General features: G+C 29.1%; 1 protein-coding gene across 1 annotated transcript; it reads left to right on the top strand.

The window, feature by feature from the left end:
* The first annotated feature begins 10,489 nt into the window (after nt 1-10,489).
* On the top strand, nt 10,490-11,915 carry LOC123303256 (dnaJ homolog subfamily A member 2-like). The gene is made up of 2 exons (XM_044886266.1): nt 10,490-10,648; nt 10,718-11,915. The coding sequence occupies exons 1-2, from the start codon at nt 10,580-10,582 to the stop codon at nt 11,873-11,875; spliced, it is 1,227 nt and encodes a 408-aa protein (XP_044742201.1). The 5' UTR covers nt 10,490-10,579; the 3' UTR covers nt 11,876-11,915.
* The last annotated feature ends 9,957 nt before the right edge of the window (nt 11,916-21,872 follow it).

The following is a 21,872-nucleotide window of genomic DNA, read 5'->3' as shown; positions in this document are numbered from 1 at the left end:
AAATATTTATAGTTGTATATAATTTGTTTTAGTCTTTGTATGACCAGTGATTTTTATAAAATTTTAATAGCAATATTTTCAGGATAAAATGACCTAATTTCCATTAATCGACCCGTGTGAAATTCCACTATGTTCACCAAATCAGAAATATGTAAACGCTGGTGTTTCAAGTAGATATCTAATACAATGTTTATCGTATTCGATCTATCGAAAATTGGACGCACCCATTAAAGGACCTTTTCTCAGTTGATTTTAAATCTTAAAATTAAGAGAAGCGATACATTTATTAGTCCGTGGATCAACTTTTCGTCAATTACAGGGAAATTGGACTCGAAATATCAAATCAGAACATTACATTTGATCCAGTTGAAAGTTACGTCTGTTTATTGAGACTTCTTCAATTATTTTATCAAAATTGTAATGTAACCTCAAATACGTAATCACTTAAAAAACAATTTACTTCTTTATTAACTCTTTATGTATTTGAGGGAAATTTTGATAATTATAATTTGTAGTTGCTGAAAAAGTCTCAATAAATGGACGAAACGTTCAACTGGATCAAATGTAATATTCTGATTGGATATTCCAAGCCTAACTTCCCTGTCATTCAATTTGTTTATATTATTAAGAATATTATAATTATTAAAGTAACGCGTTAATTTCGAAGCAGTGTAAAGTAATTTTGAAGCACTTTAGTTACTTGTTCAACAAAAATTTGCCTAAGCTTGAAATTAAGAACCAGAGTCTATTCTATTTACTTTTCAGCCATTTATCAGATAAATAATACCCTAATTGAAATTAATAATAAATAAAATAATCAAAAAATGTCAACATCTACAAATTTACAGGAATTAGGTCAATATTAAAAAAAAAAAAACATGATGAAGATAATTTGCATTTAATTCTTATTATATAGTGAAGAAATGTAACTTAGTTAATAACTTATTTTAAAATTTATAATTTTAAAAAGTATTTTTTTTAAAAAACTCTTCAGTTTTAATTTTTTTAAATAAATTTATTTGAGTAAAAAAACCGAAACGTATTACGTGATTTAAAAAAATGATTGTTAGATTGAAATAATTGATCAAAATTGTAAATTGAAGAAAAAAAATATCATAAAGCTCAGATTTTTAAACTGAACGGTAGATATTTTAATAAAGCAATCTGAATGGTGATAATTTTTTTAATTTTATTATTACTGAAAATAATTTTGTACATCTCACATTTACGTTTTTTAAGGTCGAATATTTGATATGATCTCCATGATAGAATACAAAATTGAAATTAAATTGATAAGTAAGTAGCGTACGGATAAATGGTGTTCAAATTCAATACTGTTAATTGATCTAAATCTCAATGAGTAGATAGTTTGTGATATATACAAAGTGGTCCAAATTATAACAGCAGGACTTCAACAAACGGTAGAGAAAGTTAAAATAATGACAATTTCTCAATACATTTATAGTTGGGAAATATTCTTTTTTTTGGCTTTTATGTCCGAATTTTTTCGGCCACGTTTGCAAAAAAAAAAAGAAATGACTAAAATGATAATTTTTATGCATTTTAAGGTTAGATGAAACTTTCAAACAAAGTTTTTTATAGATTAAGTGGGGTAGTCCGTGCACTTAGATTTCGTCTTAGTTCTGTATTCTTTACCTTTGCTTTGATGATAATCAGATCAAATTTTCGAGCAGTAAAAAATTTGAGTGGCATGTAAGAGGATAAATCATAGATAATGGTCTTTTTAAATCCGAAGGCTAAACACGAATCTTTGGGAAGTAGAAAATAATTTTAATAAAAAAAGAATTGCATTGTGAGTGTGTTAAACAATCATTTTCCCATGCGTAAACTTTGATTGCTTTTATTTCTAATTACTTGCTAGCTATAATTTTGAGTTGATTAAAATTTGAGCTTTATGAAATTATGTTTTGTTTTGCAATTGTGTACTACATTAAAATAATAAGTATTAGGTAAAGTATTCGGACATTTTGATACAATTTAAATATGGTGAATACCGACTTTCAATCCAACATAATGTATGTACAAAATTTTTACATGCCCACGATGGTGAAGATTATTTATAATGTCAATTTTACAAACAAATTTGTCATTTATTTGTTACTTTTCGTTTAAATAAAATATTTTAATTTTCTATTATCGTTTACAATTATATTTAAGGAATTAATATTATGCAATGTAAATAGTCGTCCAAAACAAAGTGAAAAAAATAAAATAAAATAGCACATTTTACGGTTTAAATCTTTGTAAGATAAAATTTTTTTATTACCATTAAATTAACAATTTTTTTAACTGGAGTATGTTTAATCTAATGGACAATAAACATAAGTTTTCACCCTCACCTAGGGATTGCTGCAATCTCCATTTTGAAAAATATGTTTTCAATATTTCGGAAACGAATATATACAAAAGAAAAGAAAAATAAGAGGCTTTTTTTTTTTTTTAAATTAGTAAACTCAATAAGTGGTCTCTCCTGACATTTAGTAGCTTAAATAAAAATTACTGTATGCATGCAAAATTACAAATTTTATTAAAATCATTTTTCTGGAACGGCTGAAGAGTCGTGCTTTTGAATTTTGGTCAATTTCAATTTATATTTCTAACTTCTAAAATGTTAATTTTAATTTTTTAAAAAGGCGTTATTATTTATTTTGTTCTAAGCCTATTGGGCTGAATCAATATTCCAAAGAGTATGAAAATTGGAATATATTCCCACGAAAGACCCATTGCTTAAACAAATTAATTTACATAATTGCATGTCGATTGGATTGATTGGAACATTGAAAGTTGTTATTTTGGACAATCAGAGCAAACCTAATAGTTATTTTAATGTAAATAGGCATATGCGTAAAACTCGCAAATAGAATAAAATCCAAATCAATTGCAAAAAAATTAAATTATGATGTCATTTTTTTATATTAATTATTATTGTATTTATTTTTTTTAAATAAGTATATTGATTACTATTTTTAGTTTTACGTTTTTATTAATATTCAAATAGATATTTCGAAAATTTACGTATTTTGTTGCATTTTTATTTTTTTTATTTTATTTATTGGTAGGTAGTATAAAAATTTAGACTTTTAGGACTTAAATGAAAATAATACAGGCATTATAGTTGATTTTTTTTTAGGAACTAAGTTTAATGTAAAATTTTAGTCGTTATAATCAAAAAAAGCATGAAATTAATTAGCAATTTCTTATTGTATTATGTACTTCGACTAAATCGATCTTTACTGATCGGCATAAAAAGTGGGACAATTTTTAAATTTTTAAGATCTTATTACACAATATCAATTTTATTCAGGCCATACAGGTTCATTAAGTAAGTAATTCGTTTTGGATGAAGAAGGTTTATCTTCTTCCAGAATTTTCAGTAAAAATTCGCTTAGATTGTGAATCATAAGTTCCAATCGCAACATCAATCTAAAACTTGACTTATTTTCATTTAAAACACCTATAAAGATTACGATTATTCTCAAATCGCTCCAACTTTGATGGATTTCAAGCTAGTAATTCGTATTACAAGCTGTTAAGAAAACAAGCAGTAGGCTTAGGAATTCTAGTAAATTACGACTATTGTAGGAACTGTCATCATGAAGAATGGGAAGAGGCGATGATTCACCTTCTTTACCATTGCAAAACTTAAACTTCCTGATGCGCAGTAGAAAGTACACAACGCTCGATGTCTAGACCGAGCCCAGATAGGTGTCTTAAGGTCAGCCACGGCCCATTACAGCTCGGCACAAAATTTTTTATGTCATTATATATGTTCTTGCCCCTAATATACATAATACATTGAGTGATCTATAATAATCCAGTAAATATGTATGAAAATATGGGGTTGCTGTGCAAAAGGTCGGGTAGTTTTGATTTTTGGATATGTTGTTAGTGTTGAGCCCATGACTTAAAATCCAAGTTTTCCACCTCGGGGTGCCAAGGCGCGCCGCGGGGCGCGCCACTTTTTAATGAAATATCGAAAATTTGACCATTCCTAAGTGAAATCTCGCGAACGGTTTATTTTACAGAAAATATTATTTTAATAAATTAAAGGGTAATAAATTTGTGACAGTTTAAGCCCAACACCAGGTTTTTAGCGTAAATAATGGCTGAATTATAGATCTTCAAAATAAATTAACTAAGATAATTGGGATCAATGATATAGGTTGGTAAACCTGCATTATTAATTGATCAGCTGGGTGTTAGTAGTTTAGTAAAAACAAATTAATTCTATTGTCATGTTATTGTCAGATTTGTTGTTTAAAATGATCTGAATGTTCGTGCATGGTTATTGCTTAAAAGTATCATTTTTAAGATACAGAAGTGGCTAGGTCAAGAGAAAAACCCTCTTGAATGGGGCTGGGTATCTACCAGATTTGGGCTCTCTCCCCTCAAAATGGACAGAGATGCAGCTCCTGAATCCCTTCTTAAAATGATATCTTGCAATTGTAAGAAAGCGTGCAAGAACTCATGTGGTTGCCGTAAAGCTGGTCTTATATGTTCTTCTCTATGCACCTGTTCTCTAGGAGAATCTTGCGAAAACGTTTCGGAAATAAATCCGTTTGAGGGGAGCTTTGAAGACGAAGACGACATGCTGGCGTCAATAAATAACTCTAAAAATGAAGATATAGGAGAGTTAAATTTTCCACTGGATGAAGAGAACAAGGAGCATCAGGCAGAGCTTGAGCATTACCATCCTGGCCCATCAAAAATGCGAAAACTTTAAATAGATACTGTTATCGTTATTTGTAACAAATACTTCCAAAGTGTACTGTATTGTTTTAACTAAATAGGACATTCATTGATAAAAAAATGTTAATATATAACTCCTACAAACACACTTTTCATTCTTTCTTTCATAATTTTATTAATACTTTCTTTTATTCTTTTATAGCAAATAAACTAACATACACAATTAAATTAATTATACGGCGTTTGATTTAAACAATTATATTGTGGAAATATTTTTAAAAAATCACGATTTTCACAAATCTTTGAAAAATTGGTTGATTTTGAAGGTTTGTATTTCAGCCATTATTTACGCTACAAACCTGGTGTTGGGCTTAAACTGTCACAAATTTATTACCCTTTAATTTATTAAAATAATATTTCTGTAAAATAAACCGTTCGCAAGATTTCACTTAGGAATGGTCAAATTTTCGATATTTCATTAAAAAGTGGCGCGCCCCGCGGCGCGCATTGGCACCCCGAGGTGGAAAACTTGGATTTTAAGTCATGGACCTAACACTAACAACATAGGAAAAAATCAAAACTACCCGACCTTTTGCATACCACAATGTATTATTTTACTGAACTATAATATAAACATTGTCTCGCTTTTTGTGCCTCTACGTGTAAATACAAAAAATCCTATTTTGCCTGTAGTAAAAAAAAAAGCTGAATTACAGTGTTTAAACTTGCTCGATAATTGTGTGAAAAAAGTTTTATATAAAAATGATTATTATATATATAGATGAATTTTGTAACGGCCTCCATAGGATTTGAAATCCAACACGGTATGAAAAACATCTCTTTTTGTGTAATCCATAAAAGGTAGGTAGTGTACATTTAAAAAACATCTCCCCTGATTACCTATTGGAATAGTTAAGTTCAAATCTAATGGTGGCCGATATAATACTCAGATAATCTACCTAGTGACGTTTAACAGTATTTCGTTTTTATTTGAAATTTTTTTTATTTGAATCTACCTCTAACAAAAGGCATATTAACCATACTAAATTGAAATATTACGGAGAAGTATCAATTAGGTTCTCAAATAAAACTAAGTGAATTCTATTAAGCAAAGCTGTTATGGAATTAGATTTTATTTTTTAATCCAACTATTCTAAAATATTGATGTTAAGACTTTAAAAATAGTGTGGTTGGAGCTTAAATGAAGTAATTAATACCTACCTAACTCACTTATTGACATACATACAAAATTTAATTTAATTTCGATTGAAGTGAATCGAAAAGGATCCAGCAAAATGGTCAAAATAACTATAAAATGTTTTTTTTGCACACATATTCTGTAAGAATTTTTTGCTATCGATTAACAACTTATCAACTTATAGTGCCCTCTAATTACTTTCACCAAGAATCAATCTTATCTTGAAATTGAAACCTTAAATATTTCAGTAGGAAATTTGTCATGTCGTATGGATTGGACATGTTTTCAATTTCGGCCGAAAATAGCTTATTCAGACTCTTTCTAATATCTGCTAAGAGTAATACTTTAAATTAGAAAGTTGTCCCTTATAATATAAATAATAACTATTGTTGGGATGTTTTTGTTTTAAGAAAAACATTGCCCAACAACAGTTGATAATATTTTTATAATAAATAAATTTCTAAATTAAAGGTACATAATTTTTGCCAGTTGCCAGCCATGGAATGAGTTAAAAAAAGAAAGATAACATGGCCAATCGATTTTGCATGTCCGATTTAATAATAAGAGATTGTCAGATTCACATTCAACGATATATTTCAAAATTAAGGAGTGTATTGGTGGTTTGGGACACCCGATTTTGTTTATATATTCTCAAAATTGTTCGATTTATGTTTATGTCATTATTATGTAAAAGACAACATGGATTTTCCTTGACGCTTGTTCTTTTTTATACTATTTTGTGATTACTTTTTCAAATTCTGGCGGAATTTGATACTGAAATACTTATTTCGTGTTGATTGAAATACTTATTTTTTTATTGAGTCGTTGTTGATCAGTTGAATTTCTTCAACTGATTATAAGGAAGCGTTTTCTAGATTTTAACATGTATATCTAATTACAGTAGAACCGCAGTAATGCGGAGACCCTTGTAATCCGACATATAACAATAATTACAATACAGATTTATTATAAATACAAGGATACTTTGCACCTAAAGTGAGAAAATGGTTGAAATCTTATAACTTGGATGTGTAATTTGTCGGATTACAAGATACTTTGTTTTTTTTAATGTTCCGGGCTGCAGGGAGTTGATGGCAGTACTCTATAGTCCGACATATTCGATAATTCGACACCGGCTTGCAAAACGTTTGTCGGATTATCGCGACTACACTGCATCTAATAATCAATAATCAAATAGTGCATCCAATTTATAAGTATTGAAATATTAAAAAAGACTTTTTTTAATATATTTGTTTAAAATTTTTTCCAACATAGTTCAGTAAAGTGCAGTTACTGTTATTACAAAACTTAACATCAATTTTTTATAATAATCTGAGAGCTAGTGAAGAATTTTTTTTAAGTGTTTTACATTTCTAACTTTGCAATAAAAAAAACCCATAGTTTGATTGACTAATTCCAGAAGTGCTGCTTTATTGTTAGAGAAAATGCTGATATGTCCTCCACTGTAATCTTCATGTTACAAATCTGGGTACCGCTCAGCAAGGTAAAGATTTGGGTTGAAAAAGCCTTACGTGCTGTCTAAGAGGAATTGATTTCTTTATTGTAGGTCTATATACCTACGCTCCAGAAAGATCTTCAATCCTTAGGGGAATAACAGGCAACTCTAAATTGACAGTCGAACTGAGCGATCGCTAGCGCTCAATTAGTAACGACACTCCATGTATCAGAAAAAATGAATTATCGATGAGTTTCTGGTAATAACTGAGCGCTACTAAGCACCTAGTTCAGTTAGACGCAATCATTGATATACAATTGAAACTTGACCGACTACCGATATTGAAACGACCCGGTTTACTCGTCAATAAAAACCAACTGACAATTCTGGGCATTGTTTTTGATTCAAATGCTTAAAACTAAACCACTTATGGCTGTTTAAATGAGATTAGTGTGATTGTAAATATGTGTTAGTTTGAAATGGATTCTGCAAGATCTTTTGTGTGCGAATTTGTAAATCGGACAATAAATGTCTGGCATAAAACTAAATTTTACTTGAAATAAAATTTCGAATTTTCACCAATGTTTAAATAAATGCTTATTTCATGGTCATCATAAGTATGAATCTGCCAATTGTAATGGCTCCTTACATATTTTTAAACATTAAAAGATTATAATGATGAAAAATTAAACCCGTAAGAAACACCTAAACAAAATTCTTCGCTACATCTCTCAAGCTAGGGCTGCTATACTTACCTAATTATTTTTCCGAAATTCAAGAGTTTCTAATTTTTTCAATTTTAACAATGGTTTTGAGTTTATGCTTAAAAACAACGATATGTAACCCTTTGATCTTCATATATCATATTTTTTTGCCATTTCTCTCAAAAATATTTCACAATAAATTTAAAAAGAAAAATATGCAATCGTGCGCCTTATTTAGAAAAATATCTAATAAATATTCTAGTGCAATATGATTTCTCAGTCTCTCAGAAAATATCAGCTGAAAATATCATTTCACAAGTACAACCTATATTAAACAAAACAAAAAAAAAAAAAGAAAAAATAAACAAACAAAAAGGCAAAAAAAAAACATGAATTAATATCTAAAAAATATATTTGCTTTTAAAACCTTTTGTAAATAATTGATGAACTTCTTTATTAATTTTTTAAGCCATGTAATATTTATAATAAGTGTATATAGATTTTAATTTTTTAACAATGTCTTTTTAAATGTACGATTAAAAATTATTAAATTAACGTTTCTTGTTCATTTTTCATTTTAAACGAATCATTATTAATCGTCGTTGCAACTTCAGGGCTTATTTACATATAAAGGGGAAACATTTACATATTACTCGCAAGGCCACTCATTTAACTTTGGTTTCCGGAAAAGTTCCCGTTTTTTTGGCAATGAAATTCGCGGGGCACCTCTTTATAGTCATTTCAAGCCGATAAATGCATATGTGAGTAAAATAAGACGCGGTTGTTTTAATTTTAACTTTATTATTGTCAAATGCAATACAATAAACGAAAGAAAATAGTTTGTGGGGGTATTTTAATTCGAGCTTTATTCTAGTTAACAGTACCGGATTAACCATATGTCAAGGTCCACAAGCCGGGGTGCAAAAATCAGTCGGTACCGGTTTTTTTTAACATTCGTAAAAAAAATTGTCTTTTCTTTTGTTTTTACTCTTCACCAAATCAATTTGGCGCCCCCATGTGTCTTTTCTCTTTTAACCTTTCTCCGTGGACCCTACGCAGTTGCCTACTCCGCCAAATGCTTAATACACCATTAACGATCATTCCTACAAGTATATACCGGTTGCTTAGCTAACATTTTTTGCCTAAATTTAAATATTTTCCTTTTTTCATATTTTCATGATTTTTCCTGGCCTATGAATCAACTTTGTTACGAAACATCTTTTCTAAAAATGTAATCCCAAGGAGAAAAATACCTGGTTCATTTAAAATGAAACACCTTGAATATCAAACATTTCCAAAATTTCAAAAATCTTGTTCTGCATGGTGTTATAATAAAGATTTAAAACAGTGTTTGTTTCAGAAGGAAGGTACTGTTTTTCGAATTTATGTATCTAATAGGTAAGTATGATTATTTTTTGCACACACTCTGTAATCTAAACGATTTAAGAGATTTAACATACCAGAAATCGTTAGATTCTTAAAAGTGATATTGGCTAAACAAAATTTAACACAAATGTTGAACATAATGCAGTTTAAAAAATAAGCGTAATGAGCCTTACAATTTAACGGGAGGTGAGACTAAACCTGCAAATTTTTCAGTTTTTTCGAAATCTCTATTGAAAATATTTAGTTTTTTAAATACGTACTTCATTCGATTTGAGAAGGCCCTGAAAGATTGTTAAAACGCTAGCTATCGGGTAAATTAAAATGAAAAATGTGAATAAATTTGTAATAATTAACTTCTTATAAAATAATATCACAGTGAAATATCTATGTCAACAATATTTAATAATTACATTTAAATAATACATAATTACATAGATTACTTTTTGCAACCAAAATGGTCAAAATAATTCAACAATATGATACGTTACTTTTTTTGGAACCACTTTGTATAATAAAATCAATCCGTCACTATTTCGTTTGACTGATTTCTATTTCTCGTACCTTTCTTTGTGCAGATTATTTACTATTCTTTAAACTTTCACGGTTGAAAATTATGTTATGCATCTGAACTGGTTGAAAAAATTTGAGATGTTTATCGTAGAAATCATTAGTTTTGTAACTATAATTATTACAACAGAAAATTATTATAGAAAGCGAAAAATAATTTTACATTAATAGAATAATATTTTTAAAATAAACCGCCACAATTAGCGCCATAATGAAAAATGCGTTTGAAGATCACGCGCACAACATGAAACATACGAATGTGCAAATAAAAATGAAAATAAGTTTAGAATGACGCATGTGTAGTAAATAAAAAAGTGTATACATAATTTTTCATTTTGTTAAATCATTTATTGAAATTTAATGAGCATATTTTATAAAGAAAAATTAAAAAATTCATTTCAAAAAATTCATTAAAAGTTTGACAAAATATTTGTTAGAAAATCTGTCAAACTTTCATAAAAATAAATATTACAAATTTATGTTTTTATGAAACAATAGAGTAACCTCATTATTAAAATTTTTTAAAGAGTATTTTAACAAAAAAAAAATTATTAAAAAATGAACGATAATCAATTATATGAAATGTTAGGTGTAAGTCGAACTGCAACAGACGCTGAAATTAAAAAGGTAAGTAATAATCAAAATTTTTATAAAAAAAACCACCGTATCATTTACTAATTACACGTGTAAATACAGCAATATCGAAAATTAGCCAAGGAATTTCATCCTGATAAAAACCCAGAAGCTGGTGATAAATTCAAAGAAATCTCAGCAGCCTATGAAATATTAGCGGATCCTAAGAAGCGTGATATTTACGACAAATATGGAGTGAAAGGATTACGTGAAGGTGCAGGAAGTTCAGGATGTAGTCCTGATGACATATTTTCACACATATTTGGAGGAGGGTTATTCAGCGGTGGTGGTAGTCCATTTATGCGACGTACTCAACGTGGTGAAGATACGGTACATCCATTAAAAGTGACATTAGAGGATATGTACAACGGGAAAACATCTAAATTACAGTTATGTAAAAATGTGATTTGTGTCACTTGTAAAGGTAAAGGGAGTCGAACTGGCGCTAAAGCTAAATGCGATATGTGTCGGGGTACTGGTGTCAAAGTTGAATATCGTCAATGGGGTTGGGGTGTTGATATGGCACAAAGAGTACAATCATGTTGTCCCAAGTGTATGGGCGAGGGTGAAATGATCAAAGAAAGTGATAAATGCATAACCTGTCGGGGTCATAAAGTTTGTAATCAAACTAAGATACTTGAAGTTCATGTTGATAAGGGTATGCGTGAAAAACAACGAATATACTTCCGTGGAGAGGGTGATCAACAACCGGATTGTGAGGCTGGTGATGTTGTGATTATATTATCACAGAAAAAGCATGAACGATTCCAGAGACGTGATGATGATTTGATTATGGTTCATAAAATAACGTTAACTGAAGCGTTATGTGGCTTCCAATTTGCTGTTAAACATTTAGATGGTCGTGATTTAATAATAACACATCCACCAGGTCAAATAATTAAACCTGGTGATGTAAAAGGTGTTGTTGGTGAGGGTATGCCAATTTATAAGAATCCATTTGAAAAAGGTAATTTATATGTGAAATTCTCGGTAACATTCCCTGAGAATCATTTCCAAACAGAAAATGTACTTAAGGAACTTGAAGCGTTCTTACCACCACGACCAAAAGTTGATATTCCAATTGGTGATGATGTTGAAGAAGTTGATCTTCAAGATTGTGAGGATGGACTTGATTCCAGTAGTAGTGGCTTTAATAAAGGCGATCATGAAGCTAGTGGTAGAGGTAGTGATAGCCATCTTTTACAATGCGCTCAACAATAATATTCTAAAAATATTTAGCAATTAAATTTTCTTATTTAAAAACAATAATATTTTATAATTACAATTTTAAAATGTAATAATTGATGATTTATAAAATACAAAGGTTAATTATTTTTTTATCCATGTTTCATCGAATCATATTTTATGTCATTTTTACAGATTTCTTATCTTAATCCAAAAAAATAGACATTTACAGTTTATCTTGAAATAATTTGTTACAGATTTAAATGTTCTAAGTTATTTTGTAAATGTTCCGCGTCGTGTCACTGGTGTGCAATTACTTAACTTCAAGGAATCAACGGTTACGAAATATCCATGATGGCCACATTACTGGAAAACCTGGAAATATCAGGGAATTCCGTAAAAAAAAGAAAAAAGTAAAGGAAAATTATTAGTTTCGCAACAAAGTTCTAAAAATTTTTTTATAATTTGTGTATAAAATTGATGACTGGATGAGGACGACACTTTCATCCGCAATTCCACACCGTTGCGTATTTTTTGATAGACGTGAATAATTGCCTATATTTCAACTTCGATCTCAACTATCTCAAAAACTGTACATTCATAAAACTTTGAATCTATTATTAGACACCTTTGATTAACATGTTGAGACGGTTCTTATATCAAATGTTCAGACAATTTGTTGAAAGGCAGCAAAAGGCCTTTGATTTGTGTAAGATTTTTTTGATGATAAACGAAACATGAGAGTCTTTCAATTTTTCGCCTAGTTTTCAAGGTATTGAATTCAAACGCCACAACTAAAATCATTCTGCTCAGTACTCAGACCTACTAGATAAAAAAAAAAAAAAAAAACTTTCGATTTGTATATAATTATAAAGTTATATTAAAATACAATATCTCGAAAACTAAGCAAGATCTCGAAAAACTTGAAAAATCATATAAGTTCTACTATCATTAAAATTTATCAAAAAATCTTACAATGTAACTAATTATTTCAAGCGTTTGTGGTATCTGTGTTTAATTTTTCTAGATTTAGAATGCAATGGTACTAAATATTGATCAAGTGAAAATTCTTTTTAGTATAAATCTATCTCTTATATTAGTGTAAATGGAAGAAACAGGTAGTATACACATGAAACACGTAGATGCAGATTAGAAATAATTGTAGGTTCTGCAATTCTGCATTACCGATAAAATAACTCGAAAAATGATTGGCCAAATATAACGGGATTTGGTAGGCATGCAGTTTGCCCAATATGAAAATTTAGTAGATTTAGCACGATAATTGCTAAATTCCAAAGATATTGTAATAGTAATTCTGTTTGGAAAAAGAAAACCGACTTAAAAAAAAACTGTTCCAAAACAAATTAATATGCACTAAAAAGTAAAAAAATAACGATAATTGTAACTACATTATATTATCGTTAGTTTTTACTTTTTAGTTCATATTAATTTGTTTTGGAATAGTTTTTTTTGAAGTCGGTTTTCTTTTTGTTTTTTTATTTTGTGATTGTAAGTGAATGTGAAGTACACTGACTAATTTGTCGCTAAAAAACGAATCATCGAAATCGTTTGGCGTGATATTGAGTTATTCGTCCATTTGTCGCGCACATACTTAATACAAATTTAAGACTTAAGTATATGGTTTTCTCATGGATGCCATTGTCAGGACTGGACCAAATTGAAATGGGACCACACGGGAAGCACCAGCTTTCAAATAGAATCATTAATCATCGGTTCACCCAGTCAAAAGTTCTGAGGTAGCAAAACTAAAAAAAATACAGTCGAATTGAGAACCTCCTCTTTTTTGTTTGAAGTCGGTTAAAGGTTCAAGTTAAGTATGATTTTAAATGCTGCTTCGAGAGTTTAATTTGTACATTATGTCATTAAACTGTTCGTATCTTTTTAAGGAATTAATGTATGAATATGAATTCGTGTCTTTTCCTTATTTTCTTAAAGATAGGTTATATTTGACAGAAGTTTTATCCATTATAAAACATTTTGAATGCAATATGCATAAGAGGTTTTCGTTATTGGGTTAAAATTTTAAAGAACAAATATGAATATACTCAAAAACTTGATCGAACCCCAAAGAAATTTTAAGTTTTTTAAACTAATATTCGACACCGCCTTCTATACAGGCTATTTCAACAGGGCCGTATTAAGAATTTGGAGGCCCTGGGGGGAAAATTTATTGTAATGTCAAAATTATTGCGATTATTCTTATTTATTAATATTTTAAATATCATCACACTTCTAAGAGCTTTTTCGATAAGGCAAAAAACCATTTTCTCCTCTCCGGGTGGAAAGTGTATACTGTGCCGCTGTGCTAAACGAAGTTCCGTCGAGCAGAATAATAGTACACAAAACGGAAGCAAGTAAAGATTGTCTCAGATCTCATGTTCATTGTCGTCCGAGGCGAAGCCTTCTATATTATTGTTTCTTCCATTCTTTACTTTTGCTCCCTACATGTGAAATATTGTATTTTTGCTCACATTCCAAATGCACTCCCTTGGAAATTTCGCTGCTTTGTGAATTAATTTGCTTCTATAGTGTCCCTATTATGAATCTAACACTAACCGTAAGCTTTTGCAAGCTGATTTCATATAAAACATTTTACTATTGAAAACTTCAATACAATAAAAATTAAAAAATATTTTTTAAAAGTTTATTTTTGTTACTCCAAATATATGTTACTTTTGCTACCCAGAAAAAATATTACGATATACTAGTATTTTTTTTTCTTAATACCAAATTAAGTACAGTCCTTCTATCCTCCATAAGTACAGATTTGGATTCAGCGATCATGAAAACCATTTATATATGATTTTTTTTTTGTATTATAGGCAAAAATGGGTATTTTTGTATAAAACTGAATTTTCCGGTTACTATTGTGGATTTTCAAAGTTTTGAAGATTAAGTGACTTCGGAAATCCCCAGAATAATATTATGTTCTTGATATTTTTTTTTTATTCGAGTTTTATATTATCGGAAGTCGAAAGAGAGATTAGAACTACAAATTGAAATTTTCGGCCGCCGAATTTTCAAACAGTGTTTTTCGAACTAATCGAATTTCTTTGCCGCTATTTTGCCCTGGTGGAAAAAATATTTGAAAAAATAATAAGTGTTAATAAGTCTTAGGAAACTCTGAAAAAGTCTTAAAAACTAACAAAAAGTATTAAGAACTCTGAATAACTCTGAATTAGACTAGTCCGAAAACGTTGAGAAATTCAAAGTTCCTAAGACTTTTTCAGAATTTCTTATTCTTTCTTCAAATATTTTTTCCACCAGGGTGAACTTTTGTACCCTAGAATGGTATTTTCATTATCATTTTTATACCATGTATATATGTGATATATATCAAGGTATATACTAATTTTAGTCCCAAGTTTGTAACGCTTAAAAAATTGATGCCACGGTATAGGTGTTAATAAAATCACCTAATTAGTCAATTTCCGGTTGTCTGCCCGCCTGTCTGTCAACACAATAACTCAAAAACGAAAAGAGATATCAAGCTGAAATTTTTATAGCGTGCTCTGGATGTAAAAAGTGAGGTCGAGTTCGTAATTTGGGAACATGGGTCAATTGGATCTTGTTTACATCACTGTTTACCCGTGAGAGCGTAAATTGTATAGTTTGTATTATATGGGAATATCAATTATCTATGTGTACATAACCGTACCTTGGATCAAAATTCATTTATTCAACTACATTCATTTCTGCTGGAATGCAGAAAAACTTCAATCAAAAAAAATCGTCGAACAAAGTGTAATAAAATATAGAAAACTTGAATGATTTTGAATAATTTTATTAAAAAAGCATGAAGAATGAAATAATAACAGTATTGTTGTGCAAAAAATAAAGACATTTAAAAACAGTATTGAAGTGTATTTATCTACAAAGAAAAACCTCATTAAATCTTTATCAAAATTCGTAAAAGTTGATTTGTTAGTTAAAGTTTTGATAAGCGTTTATTAAAAATAACATGTAACTATTAAAAAAAAAAAACAGCAAGGTCATTTTTCTATTGTTAGTGTCTTTTAAATATACGTATATTACACACACCTTGTTAACTTTAATTTAAACCTATTAATATTTCGAATAATCTTTTCTTTTTTGCATTTGATAAAGAAAATTTCTCAGAAAATGTGTAGTCATTGTTCTTTAGTCTTTACTATCCAATGCATGGTTATAAAACTTAAATGTTGAAAAATACATTCCCTAAATAAAACATTTTTATGGAAATTTTAATTAAATAATAAGATGCAGTAAATAATAAAGGTTATATAGAAGCCAGTTAGAGTTCGTACAAAACGAAGTGGCACCGAGCAAGAGAGAGTGTATGATGTATATGTATGTGCACTCGTATCTACACTCTCTCTTGCTCGGTGCCACTTCGTTTTGTACGAACTCTACATTACATGCCATTACAGTTATTATTTAAATAGGCTCAGTATCATGTACTGAATTTAAATGCACAAAAAAAATAGGCGAGGGAAGTGCCTACATTTTAAGGAAAACCGTTTTTGGAGTATATCTCCATAACCGTGCCATTATTTAGACCAAAAATGGGAGTAAATTTTATTGCAGATAATTAAATTATACCTACCTTTTTTGTAAACTAATTTTTTTATTGTATCACGTTTATGCAGACGACTATGACGATTTACTTATTGACTATTTGACCGATATGTTTTCTAATATTTGTTTAAACAAGAAAACGATAATAACTCAACTTTTAAATCCACAAATTTCCTAAAACATTTACTTTAACCATTTTTTTCTAAAATTAATATTTATGAAGTTGTTTAATGGAGTAAATCAGGGCAAGGATGATTTTTTTTTCTCTTTAGAAAAATATGGCCCAATTGACCTACATTTTTCATTATCAAACACAAAGTTGCTTTTTATGTCCTGAACACACTGTAAATTTCAGCTCGATATCCCTTTTTTGAGATATCGTGATGGTGGGCAGATGAGCAGTCGGACAAACTACACCAAAATTCACCAAAATTTTGTTTGTAGCATTAATATTTCTAAACGTTACTAACTTGGCATTAAACTTAATACACTCTGATAAATATTTAATTTTTATATATTGAGTAGGTATACCAATAGGGACAGGCATTAGGCTAGAAATATTAAATGGTTTTTATTACAACCTTTTTGTAATTGCGGAAGAAGAGTGTAATAAAAACAGATACAATATTTCTCTTCACCAAAATTTGAGTCAGTTAGGCGTGGTTTTTCGACCCATAGAGAACTCTTGAGTGATATACGTATTGTGACCAGTTTTAGTTTAGGTATTATATTACCTACAACCCATAACATGAATTACAAGTGTACGATGCAGCTATATACATTCTGTTATCACTTGTAAATGGTGATAAATGTTTGGAAATGATAAGATTCCAGCAAATACTTCATATCACATGATGCCAGTTTTAGTTTTTAAGCTAATAATTGGGATTGGTAACACTAATTAAGCGCTATAATAAACGTGTGTTCTTTTTTTCTAAAAGTGACTACACTTTAAATAAAAAATACCTTTAGGTTCTTAAATATACGAAATTATCAAACAAATAAAAACTTGAAAGAAAAAAGTTGAGATTGATAATCTTTATTGAAAAATATTTCTTCCACCAATTTAATTCCACAAAATCTATTCGATTAAAGAATTTTTTTTCAAATAAACATTACTTCCATCTCACCAGTTCTTGTTCTAGGGCATACAGTTCATAACTATATTTTCCAAGAATATTTATAAATATTTATATATTTAACACGAAGCATTATGGCTAAACCGATTTATTTTACGAAAATTTGGTTTCTTGGATTGATACAAGATTATTGGCCGTGCATTTTAAAATTTATTACTGTAAGTTACAGGATGGCGGAAAGTATGAAAAGTATCAAAGTTGATTTTTTTTTTAAAATGGAACACAGCACAGGTTTTTTATACCATGCATATATGAAATATATCATAGTATATTATTAAGTTTAGTCCCAAGTTTGTACAGTGGCGTCTTTACGACATTTTCTTAGGGGGGTAATAACTTCAAGAAGCCGCCTTGTAACTGTAAGAGAGGGTTAAAGGAAAAAAATTAAAACAAACACTTTTTTAATAACACTTTATTATTTGTAATTTTAAATCTCTATGTAAAATAAAAACACTTTACAAAAATAAACTTTAGGGTTTTAAGGAACATAATGGTTATTAAAAATTATTAATAATAAAGTAACATAAACGTAATTTTTTTTTTTGTAATTTAATAAAATACTACATAATACGTAAGAATGATACATAATATCACAAATATAAAATAATTATTTCAACAGATAAAATCTAATTTTCTTTTTTTTTCAGTAGCAAACTTATTAATTACCGAATCAATATTAATTTCAACATTTCGGTGTATGTATAAAAGAGCTAAACTTGAATTATGACTCTGGGAACTAACTACTACCGAAGATTTGATTTTGTTTTCTCTTTAAGATTCATCTATTCCATTGTTTTTGTCAAACTTCAAATTTTATTTGAGACCCGATTTTCGTTTTTGTTCCCTGATTTCTGGGGGGGGGGGGGGTTACCCCTATTACCCCCCCCCCCGTAAATACGCCCTTGAGTTTGTAACGCTAAAAATTATTGATGCTAGGGACAAAAGTTTTGGAATAGGTGTTTATAAAATCAGCAAATTAGTCCATTTTCGGTTTTTTGCCCGTCAACACGATAACTCAAAAACGAAAAATGATATCAGGCTCAAATTTTTACTACGTGCTCAGGACATAAAAAGTGAGGTCGAGTTCGTTAATGGGCAACATAGGTCAATTGGTTCTTGTAAACCGTTAGAGATAGAACAAAAGTTTAAATGTAAAAAATTTTTCTTATAAAAAAATAAACAACTTTCGCTTGAAACTTTTTTTTGTAAACATCACTATTTACCCGTAAGAGTGCAAATTAGGCGCAAATTGTATAGTATGTATTATATGAGAATATCAGTTGTGTATGTGTGACATGTATGTATGTGTAATGTGACAGTGTAATCAACACAATCTATACATGGTATTTCAACAATTAATTCAATCAGTTGTTTGTTTTCACTTGTTTATTATAAGGTTTACGAAAAAAGGGTATTCTTTATAAAATTTCTGCTTTCAAAAATATTAACATTAAGCCATTCACTTTTGACTACTAGTTGCCATAATCTTCATATCTCTATGAATGTATGAGGATGCCATTTCCCAAATTTACAGAAAAGGCATGGGCTTTTATATTGTGACTTTGATGTCGAACAAGCACAATTATCTTATCCTAAGAGATTTTAAGAACTTTGAAATTATTGTTCACCTTGGAAGAGTGTTTGTTTATAAAATGTAATTTATTCATGTTGAACTTTTTTTTGCATTATTTATACTTACACTAAATTTGAATTTCTTAATTTACTATCTTATTAAAAAGGTCAATATTGCTAACTACCTAATTCATTGAATACTATGATTTTTTAAATATTTTATTTCCCAATAAAAACTAGTTCTTCCAAGGTAATTCATTCCATGTAGATTTTTTAAATTTCACTTGTTTTTGTATGGTTTTTCAAATTAGCTATCACTATTATATGTCTAGAGACTATTTGGTTTTGAGGCTAGTTAGAACGCGTTGAATTCGACTATAACAATTTTGTTCTAACAAGATGCGAGTACACGATGACCACGCTTAGCTTCCGTGTTATTTAATACGCACTGGTGGTATATATGCGAAATAAAATTTTAGATAAAGTTAGAATTGATTTTTTATGATTTCAAACTAGTAATGCGACTTGATTAGGATTTGGTGACATCAATCTCGAGTATGTTTATTACATCACTTGAGTTTTCGAGTCGTTCGAGCTGACTATGTATACTCCCTGCAACTCGACCAAGATTAGCTTAATCATTTTTCGAAATTTTTCCCACAATTCCTACACGCAGGAATTGTAGTAAGCATCGCAGTAAGAAGAAAATTAGGAAGAAATTGCTGGTAAGAATAAAATTAGGTGGAAATTGCTACCAATTCAATATCTAATAGTAGGAATATAATAAGAAGTAATTTCAAAATTAAATTTAATCCCTTTTATTTTTCTACTTTTCTGTTTTTTTAGCCTTCGTAAATTTACCTGGAGACCTGCGCGAAGCCTGTAGCATTTGCTACTCTTGTTACATGGCTAATTCGCCACTGGATATATTCTGCCCATTTTTAACTACCTTTATTCAATTAGCAATATCTATTATTAATTAATATGATATAAAATACAAAAAAATGGTTATTCGCACCGTGCGTGAGTTTTATTGGAGGCGTTTCGATGTCAAGGATACACTACTTTAATTATAGAATTGTATGGATGCATATATAATTTTATGGATTGCATTTATGACTTACATTGACAATTTGATATTATTGTCTGACAATTTTAAATAAATAATTATGATAATTTACATTTGACAAATAATATTTGTGCAATTTGATTTCTTATTTTCACAATTTTTAATGCATTAAATTATTAGTGTTTTTCCAGGCGCGGGTCTAAGGGGGGGTCACATGGGTCATGACCCCCCCCCCCCAAAACAGCCCGCATTTCAAAAAAAAGAGCTGAATCAATATTTTACAAACCGAAAAACAAAAAAAAATCTTTGTTTATTTGGAAATTCTAGATCCGCGCCTGTGTTTTTCAAAAATTTTATTTTGACATTTTCTATAACATTAACATGTAAAGAATTAGTCATAACAGCCTCCTTTAACGCCAAAATTTTTCCTATTTTTATTGTCCCTACCATGACTACGCACACAACGAATACATTACTTAATTGTGTATAAGCCCATGGACTTATTTTGTAAAAAGATAAAAAAAAATGAGCTTTGGCAGATGTCAGTATATGTAATATGATATAATTCACAGGGTTGTACTGAAAAAAGTGTGTTTAGAATCTTGACAGATAACAAAATGCTTTATTTAATGAGCCCTAGCTCAAAATTAAATCATCAATCATCAATAATTCATTAAGTATTATATTAGACGTTATGGCTGAATATCATTAGGCTGTTAATTGAACGGCTAATTAAGCTAGTTGGCTGCGACGCATAAGTATATCAATATTTATTAATTAAATAGCTATAATGTATCCTATATTTACAACGACTTATTTTGTAAAAAGATTTTTTTTAAATTACAAAATTAAGAGAATCGTAGATAAGAAAAATCTTGATCATCACCGTTACAAAATTCATTTTTATATTTAAACCCGTCATTTTAAACCCCCTAGGCATTAATTTCAAGTCATTGTGTTGGTACTTGGCGAAATACAATAATAAGGAAAAATTCCAAAATGAATAAAGGGGGTGTTCTTCAAATCTGGGAATGATATTTAACAGAAGCGAAATGCAAAAAATTAGAACCTATGCAATTTTTCTGCATTTATTTCTTCTAGTTACTCATTTAACTGTTTACGAGGTGGTATTTTATATTTTTTAAAAAAACATACTCATGAGGCATATTGACTTTAAAATTGAATAAGAATTTAAAAAATTTCAGTAAACTGTTTTTTTTTTTTTTAAATAGATAAACAAAATATAGATATTTTGTGGCAAATTAAAAATTTTTTCGAACATATAAACAACGTTTTATACTCCAATATTTATTTATCTTGAGAAAAACATGTTTATAAAATGTGTTCTGCTGGTGCAGTTGTGAAGACTTGAAAATTAAAAAAAAATTAAACATTAAAAACTTAACGTATAATTTCCTAATGGTATTCAGAATACTACCGAGAGTAGATATTAAAACATTTCTATTATTAGTACAGAAAATGTTGCATAACTGAAGAATGTAAAGTATTTCAAAATGGTACTGAAAAAAAAATTATACATCGCAATTGAATTTGATTAATTAAATAATGATAAACCTTCTTGAACAAAAAAAAACATACAAAAGACAAATAATTAAAGAGACACAAAGTACAATAAATAAAATTCCTTTGGCCTATTGTTCGAAAAAAAACAAAA

The sequence above is a fragment of the Chrysoperla carnea genome, chromosome 1 (assembly GCF_905475395.1).
Source record: "Chrysoperla carnea chromosome 1, inChrCarn1.1, whole genome shotgun sequence".
Taxonomy (NCBI): Eukaryota; Metazoa; Arthropoda; class Insecta; order Neuroptera; family Chrysopidae; genus Chrysoperla; species Chrysoperla carnea.
Note: the sequence above shows the minus strand (reverse complement) of the source record. Positions and strands in the feature narration are given on the sequence as shown.

What these genes read in the sequence shown, in the direction of transcription:
- LOC123303256 (XM_044886266.1), top strand. Translation starts at nt 10,580, where the DNA reads ATGAACGATAATCAATTATATGAAATGTTAGGTGTAAGTCGAACTGCA. An exon ending in CAGACGCTGAAATTAAAAAG is followed by an intron (nt 10,649 to 10,717) that starts GTAAGTAATAAT and finishes GTGTAAATACAG; the next exon opens with CAATATCGAAAATTAGCCAA.